This window comes from Penicillium verhagenii (genome assembly GCF_028828195.1).
Source record: "Penicillium verhagenii strain IBT 33310 chromosome Unknown utg000005l_segment0_segment0, whole genome shotgun sequence".
NCBI lineage: Eukaryota > Fungi > Ascomycota > Eurotiomycetes > Eurotiales > Aspergillaceae > Penicillium > Penicillium verhagenii.
Genome location: NW_026643169.1, coordinates 1,848,139 through 1,856,404, shown reverse-complemented (window position 1 = coordinate 1,856,404; position 8,266 = coordinate 1,848,139). Strand labels below are relative to the sequence as shown.

The 8,266-nt window shown below is 47.1% G+C and overlaps 2 protein-coding genes across 2 annotated transcripts; both read left to right on the top strand.

Moving 5' to 3' along the window:
* Window positions 1–2,674: 2,674 nt before the first annotated feature.
* On the top strand, window positions 2,675–5,037 carry N7466_004225 (uncharacterized protein; the record flags this gene model as incomplete). Its single annotated transcript, XM_057163622.1, has 3 exons — window positions 2,675–2,883; window positions 2,969–4,678; window positions 4,794–5,037. The coding sequence occupies 3 exons, from the start codon at window positions 2,675–2,677 to the stop codon at window positions 5,035–5,037; spliced, it is 2,163 nt and encodes a 720-aa protein (XP_057022303.1).
* Window positions 5,038–6,966: 1,929 nt separating this feature from the next.
* N7466_004224 (uncharacterized protein) lies at window positions 6,967–8,190 on the top strand (the record flags this gene model as incomplete). The annotated part of the gene is made up of 1 exon (XM_057163621.1): window positions 6,967–8,190. The coding sequence occupies one exon, from the start codon at window positions 6,967–6,969 to the stop codon at window positions 8,188–8,190; it is 1,224 nt and encodes a 407-aa protein (XP_057022302.1).
* Between the last annotated feature and the right edge of the window lie 76 nt (window positions 8,191–8,266).

The following is an 8,266-nucleotide window of genomic DNA, read 5'->3' as shown; positions in this document are numbered from 1 at the left end:
TCGGTCTTGACAGTTTTTTTTTTTTTTTTTTTTGGGGCATCAAAACTCTCCTGATACCCCCACATATATACCCGACTAATGTTCAGCTCAAGTGGACCTAGTTTCGACTTGAAGGATTCCCTGTTGTGGTGTTTCCATGTTCTAATGAGTGCCTTATTCATTCAATACCTTCCGCCTACCTATTCTTCACCATTTATCTCTTCTTCATCCGGTTCACTGAGCGAACGGATTATCTACTTTCCATTCCGGCACCTCAAAAAGCCATTACATCTCTTTGTACAACTTTTGTTTATCCATGTACATTGCTCTATTATACCTCTCCCTGTCCCACTTTTTTTATGCTCGCACACTATTCAGCTGCGGACTCGAGTATGGAGAAGCACTCCAGAGGCCGTGGCGATTTTTTTCTTTTCTTTTGTTTCTTTTGTTTCAGCGTTACACTCTTTTTTCTTTCACCTTTGTTGCATACTTGCGCTGCCAATACTTCATAATTATGCTCTAATAATCATGGGTGGGGGAGGTTGTTTGATCAAGAGGATCTGCAATGTGATGATGTTTCTAGGACGAAGACCCGATCATGAAACCTCATGCATCTTATTTAATTTTTCATTCTACTTAGACAAACCCAGGGGGCTGGCATCAGGAACATATACACCAAATCCCAAGTCCGCCCACATATAACGCATATAACACACATGTTCAATCTCAGAAACTTCTAGGATTGCAATGCCGCCTGCTACGGTAGTCTGGAATCTTATGATGCCTATCTAGGTAAATGGATGGATAGCGGACATTCCAAGTAGCCCTATGGATATTCAACCCATTTTTCCCAATTCAAACCTTGGAACATTCAATGTTCAATGTTTGAGGCTTCGGCAGCACCAGTTTGAGCAATTCCAAGGTTCCAAGGTCACATGCAGTACACATTCATGCATACATATACATGGATATGTACTAGGTAGTAAACTCCTGGGTATATTTCAATGTTGTCGTTATTGATGGCTCTAGTCGGGAGTCAGTAAGTATTGATGTAACATTTAACATTTATTTGAGTATCTAGTAGGTACATACATTCAAATATTATACTGATACAGTATATCTGCATATATATTGTATGTATTATGTGTGTATATTGATATAAATATATTAAAGTGTAGTTCCAAAGTATGTATGTATATAATATATAAGCACTATAAAATAAGTAATTAACTGGTTAAATACTATTAAATTATATATATTAAGATATACACAGACTAGGTGCTATTTAGGCTCATCAATTGATGCTATAAACCTGATTTCTAAGAGTATATATCTGAACGTTACATCCTTGAACATTTGAAACCAGCTGGTACATCTATGTATTCATCTAGAGTGTACATGTTGTAAAAGATTATCTTTAACATACAAACGTGACTTTCAAATGTTGATACGGTAGCGAGCATTTCATTCAATTGGGAAGAAAAGGCCGAGGATTATCCGGGATGATGTACATACTAGCTTATATATTCTGTCAAACTCATGGAACGGGGCGGGAAGGGAGAGAATGTCGGGTTCGGGTTCCAAAGACGGATTCTCGGGATTAGGGTATATTGATATGGATTGCCCTGATAAAACGATAATGATTATTGTATGACCACCGAACCTTGATTATGGGGGAAAATGTGGCTTTATGGATTTTGGGGCTAATAGAAACAAGACATGAGGTGGATTCAATGATAATATAGTGCAACCGCTAAAAGTACTAGTTAAAAGGGGAGATTTTGCAGTAGGCCGTATCCGTATCTATATACAACTTCCTCCGGACCTGAAATAGATTTCTCAAGCTTAAGGATCGTCCAATCAGAGAAAGGAAGCCACCAGATATGGAACCCGTAGAATATTACAGTATAAATGATACCGAACGGTACCTTTGTAAACGGGTTCATGTTTGGTGCTTCATCTCCGGTTCAGGGGCGGGCTGTCTTTGATTGGTCGGTACCTGACACCCACCCGCGTTAGGGGCTCCATCGGGAGTCGCAAGCCTTGCAGGTGCGAGACAGAAAAGCAAGACAATAATAAACAACGGTTAGAACAACAGAGAAAGAGAGAAAGAGAAAAAAAAGAGAATAGCAAGTAAGAGATCAGGATAAAAAAAAGCCACATGAAGCAACACCAATCTAAAGTGTATGTCAAATTTGGTTTTTCTTAGGGTTTCATGCTTATGATCCAGGGGGAAAATACATGATTTTGGAAAGTGCGGAGATTCGAAGAAGCCCGTATTGTATGGTGTATGGAAGATACGCCACACAGAACTTCAGAGTCTCGCCCCTTCTCCTCTTTTTCCTTCTTCATCTCTCGCTCTCTCTCTTTCTCTCTCATTCTCGTCCGACCCTCATTCATTCCCTTTTTTTTTTTTTTTTGCTGCTGGCCGCCACTCTTTTTGGTTCCCAAGGACTGTTGTCCTGTTCACTCTTTTGCTCTTCAAAACCCTCGAAGAATCGCTTTTGCCCTGCCGATCCTGTGACTTTCGACAAATCTCGAATCTTGAATATCAATTTTGGTGAATTTAAATGACTTCGATTTAAAAACTCACTTCTTCCCGAATTTGCGTGGGTGTGCGTGTCGACTGGCCGACGTGCTGGAAGCGGAGCCCGTTTGATTTTACCCCAACACGCCTCACCATCATACCGACCTGATGATGGGGCACCCCGTTCGACGGGAGGTGGTACCCTCCCTCCGAATTCCACTCTTGGTCCCGACCACGACATCTCTGAGCGTGGATTTGCCCACTCTGGTGGCCCGAGATAGCTCATCAACCTCAACTTCATCGTCATCGTCATCATCATCTGAAAAAGCCACCAGCAACTTGGACACGACCGTTTTACCCGTGGTACTCGGTGCAGCGTAGGTTTCCTTGAAATCTTCCAATTCCTCGTGGACACGGCGTGGCATATGAGATTCTTAGACTAATGACTCGTCTCACCATTAGAGTTCCTATTGTTTGTGCTATCATAGCCTTTATCATCCTTCACCGAAGACATGTTAAAAAGTTGTTACGTGAGGATGCCAATGATAAACATAAATCTCTAGATTTTGGCATGGATGATGTGAACCCTCGTCGAACCAAGCCAGGCCCCGGTGGAATGCCGCAGATGATGGAACCTAGTCACGGCAAGGGGCTTTCTCTTGACGTTTATCCTTATCTGATGCCCCCGGGTCTCCACAGCCCTCGAGACTCCATACATTCCATCTCGAGATCGATTGACGATGACAAATACCGCCCCGCCACGTTTATCACAAATGACAACGCGTCCATCAGGTCATATCCAAGAAGTCGCGATGATGCGTCTAGTGTGGCCGGATCGACCACTCGATTTGGAGCCTCAGAGGAGCCCAACTCGGGCCTTCTCCGGAACGCCCAGCGCATGTCTCGCTCATCACCACCTCTGCACCGCCGTCCTTCAGAGGCGCCAACCTCACCACCTCCCGCTCATCTACACCAGGACTACCCCAGACCGATTCCGGGAATGAACCCTTACCCTGTACAGCATGGGGATCAGGCACATGGCATGGCTGTCGGAAGCCCTCACGCTGACTCCAATATCCATGAGCGACCGGCTTCACCTTCAGTGTCAGAACCTCAATTCAACTTGCCAGAACCCCAGTTCAATTTGCCCGAGTCTCAGTTCAACTTCGGTTCAGCATCAGAGCTCCACTTTGAAACCCCAGCCCATGCACATGGCAACGATTCGAACATGTTCGATGAGGATCGTCCCAATTTCCCGCTGTCTGACTCGGTGCCATCTCACCATGAACACGAGCCTGCTCAAGCGTCTGCTGTGCAGCTCCCCCGTATCTCTTTCCCCGCCAGCGACATCACCAGTAGTGACTATGGCGATGACCACCGCAAGTCAGAACTCATGATCCCCGAGGTGAACATCCACGGTGCCGTGGAGGCAGAACATCATCAGTATCAGCATCAGCAGGAACCGAATAAAATCCCCGAGCTTCCCGAGGAACCCCAAAGCCTGGAACCTGTCTACGACGCTCACCGTGACACCCGCCGGATGACTCTCGGTGTACGCCCACTGCCCCCAGAGGACCCAGCCGACAACCCGGAGCAGCGTGCCAACCGGATTCGCTCCTTCTACAAGGAGTATTTCGATGATAGCAAGCGAGAAACTACTTATTACGAGGACTACGGCTCCGAATTTTATGAAGGCAGCTATGTCTACGACCCCACCAACGGAGATTACTTTGATGCGGCGCCCCCTGCTCCATTTGCTGAGCCAGTAGGCCGCCGGGCCATGACCCCTCCACCTCGCGCTCCGCCCCGATTCCAGGGCGCTGCTCGTCATATGGCGACCAATTCTGCCGGTAATAATGGCTTTGGTGGACCCGGACCTCGTGCTTTCTCCTCTGCCTCTGGACATCCTGGCCCCAGAGGTCCTCGTCGGGCGAAACCGCCCGCAGCTCTTCAAGCCATTCCGACGCCGCTCCAAGTTCTTCCCACACCTCATATGTTGAAGGACGACGCCATCCTGACTGCCGCGGCTTTTGCCCCGGGTAAGAGCTTCCGAGATCAACAAGCAGGTCGTCCCGAAACACCCACTGGTGGCATGCAACCCTACAGCCCTGCGCTCCGTGCTCACACTCCTCTGATATCGTCGTTTGATGATCTTGCTGTGATTCCCAGCGCGTAAGTCTTGTTTCTTTTTCTTTTCTTTTTCTTTTTTTTGATTCTACTTTATCCCGCCTTTTTCTTGATAATCTCTCCTAAACGCTCCTGGCCCTTATCTGACCTTTATCTCTAGTCATGCCCTGCGCAAGTCTGGCACTTACACATCTTTGGATTTCGCGCCACCGCCCCGATTCAAGAACTCAGACAGTGGCAGTGATGCGGGTAGTATTCGCAGCAACCGGACGGGTATCTCTAACACCCACCAGAACAATATTCGCCTGGGTAACTACCGAGTCAGCCGTCTGCCCACTGACATGGTCGGCACCAGGGATGACATGATGACTAGCCTGCGTCCAGATATGGATTTGACGAGATAAACCTAGAAGAAAAGAAGAAGTTCTGTCCTCCCTTGTCATGACTTTGTTGTTTTTTTGGTGTTCTTCATTTGGCCAACTTTTTTTTCCAATTTTTTTTTTTCATTACCAGGACACTTGTGATGACCTGCCAATTTTTTTATCTTATAAACATACTACATGGCGCCCCGGTGCTCTCTGCAGCGGAGGGCCTGTCTCATGGCATTTGCACCCCCTCCTTTTCTAGATTTTACTTCTGTCTCCTACCTTTTTGGACGTCTTTGCTCCGGCGTAAATACATACTGTTCCGGCGCTCATTTTTGATCTTATATGGCGATGTCCTTTGCTTGGCCATGTATATATGCATTGGAATCAATTTCACTTGGTCGAGCTGGACAATGGCCAAACTCCGATCGACCACGTTAAAAATTATTATTTTTTTTTGAATCAAGGGTGTTTTTTTTTTCTTTTTTAGTTTTGATAGTTCATGGAGTTTTACTGGAAATATTTGCATGTTCTGGATTCTGGATTCTAGATCATTGGGCGTCGTCACTGCCGTTGTCAACATGTCTTTCAGAACCAGTTAATGAATGCGGATCTCGGTAGTACTGGTCCACTGGCTAGCGATACCGTGTTCGATGACAAGGTGAGAAATGAACATTTGAATCAAAATGATGTCCACAGTGGTTGGCTCCACAGTGATTGGACACGACTCGACGAGGACGTAAGTCGGGCCACAAGTGGAGATTCCCCCGTTCCCCTTTTTGGTTCTTGTTACGCTAAAGTCCCGGATGTAGAGGAAATTGAGATCTGGGCCTGTAACGAAGTCCAGATCAAAAACTCACAGATCTAGATTTTAAGGTTATATATATGTATCTTGTATATAGCAATGCGTTATCGTGAAGAATGGACAAGAAAAATCCGAGACATTTGTATTGTTTTTTTTTGGTTCCTCGATGTTCAATGTTTGGCTCCTCGAATCAAATCGCAGCCACAAAACCTGGAAGCCGTTGAGCCAAACTAATCAAACCAATCAAACATTCGGATTTGGATATTTATGTATAGTAAGTACTGTAAGATGAAATCATACACAGTTCATATTGAGGCATAAACATAAACATGGCCCTAAATCAGTAAGGGAAAAGACAAAACCCATATGGTCCGGATCCAGGGATACACTCATTTGGGGAGAAAATAACAGAAACAAGAAACAAAACTGGTAAAGAAAAAAGAGAGAAAAAAAAAACAGATAATACTAGAATACAGGAAATCAGCTAATAAATGCAACCTTGAGTAAAATTGTCAGAATAAATGCTGCAAGCAGAGAGATGAATCCAGAGTTAGAAAAAAAAAACGAATGTATTATTTCGAATTATTTCGATTATTTCGACTATTTCTATTAATACAACCATACCACTAGGAATGCGGATACCGTTCCATCTCGACCGGGAGCAGTCATCAATCTCCACTTTCCCTCTTTCTTTCTCTCCTCCCTCACTGCCCCGTTTTTTCCCTTTTTCCACACAATTTCCATCTCATGGCTCCCGACTAGATTCGGTGACTTGGGGAACCTTTTCTCTTCTCTTCTTCCTTTTCCTTTTTTTTTTTCCCCCCCTCATTTTTTTTTTGGCTATCCAAATCATCCGCATGCTTCCAAGCCTCACTTGAACCCCCCTGAGGCCAATTCGCTTTTGCACCAATTACAAAGATACCGACCCCCGATTTGCTTTGAAAAACGCGTCTTCGCCTGAATCGCCGTCACTCGTTATTCGGCTAATCTATGATATTTTCATTTGAACTTACTCGTTCTGCGCATTTCCTCTCGCATTTACATTCGGGACAAGTTGTAAGACGTTCGACTTGAAACCCGATCGGCTTCCCGACGTCCCGTACAACCTGATATCTTGAATCCATCCAATTGCTGCAATCGGGATATACAACCTTACCACCATCATGTCGGCCGCAGTAAAGCGGGCTTCAAATGCTGGCTCCAGTGCGAGTGCAGTTGCGGGCGCCGCCGAGACAACCGCCGAGACAACCGCTGCGGAGACGACAGCCACCAGTGCTAGTGCGACGGCGGAATCTACAAGCGCTACCTCAACTGAGGCTACGACGTCTAGTGTCCCAACCTCCACCAGTGAGACGCATACCAGTACCACCAGTACAAGCACCTCCTCGACTGAGACTACCACCTCAGCCGCCCCCACTTCTACAACGGCTTCTCCGACCACGACCACTTCCGACACCACCAGTTCGACCATCGCGAGCACCACGAGTGAGCCTACCACTGACAGCACCACTAGCTCAGAGTCTCAACACGCGACCACCATCTACATTACTTCGACTGCCACCGATGGCGCCGTGACTACCGCAACCTCCACACTTAACTCAGCCTCGTCCAGCTCGGCCGCATTGTCCACCTCAACAGGGGCAGCTGCTGCGGGTAGTGGTGGCCTTTCCGCCAGTGGCACCATTGCGGTAGCGGTGGTTGTGCCCGTGGTCTCCGTGGCACTGATCGCTCTCGCCGCAATTTTCTTCTGGCGCAAGCGCAAGGCCAAGAAGGCGGCCGAGGAGGAACGTCGAAAGGAAGTCGAAGAATATGGCTTCAACCCGAACAATGACGCAACCTTCCCGGGCATGGCTGGCAGCGTGGCACCCAAGGATGATACCTCATCCGGATACCGAGGATGGGGAACCACATCAGCCGGCCGGAAGGCCTCGACTAACCTCTCCAGCGGAATGGGACTAGCCATGTCCGAAGGCAGTGGCCAGTATCACCATAACGCTACTCCCAGTGAAGGTACCGTGCAATACTCAGACGGAGTTCGACCGGACTCGGGAGAGATTGTTGAACCAATTGGCGTGTTGGGTGCTGCCCCCGTGGCGGCCAACAACCGCAATGGAGACATCCACCGGGGAGCTTCGAACGCGTCGTCTGCTTACTCTGCTGGCAACCGATCGGAGGCGTCCGAAGAGAGTCACATGTCTGCTGTACACCCGTCAGGTAGCTACTATGGGGAAAACCCTTACTACGGAGAGATCCCTGGGCATGGTGCCTATGGTGATGATTCCTACCAACCTGTGATTCGGGATGTGCAAGCGCGTCGTAACACGCGTATCGAGAATCCAGGTGTCTACCCTCGACAAGGGAACGCCGGAATCGCTCAGAACTTTTAAGATGCCTCGATAGTATCTTTTCTTGCCATATTTCAACTGTCTTGAACATCCTATTCTTCAAAAGTTCGGGTTTTTG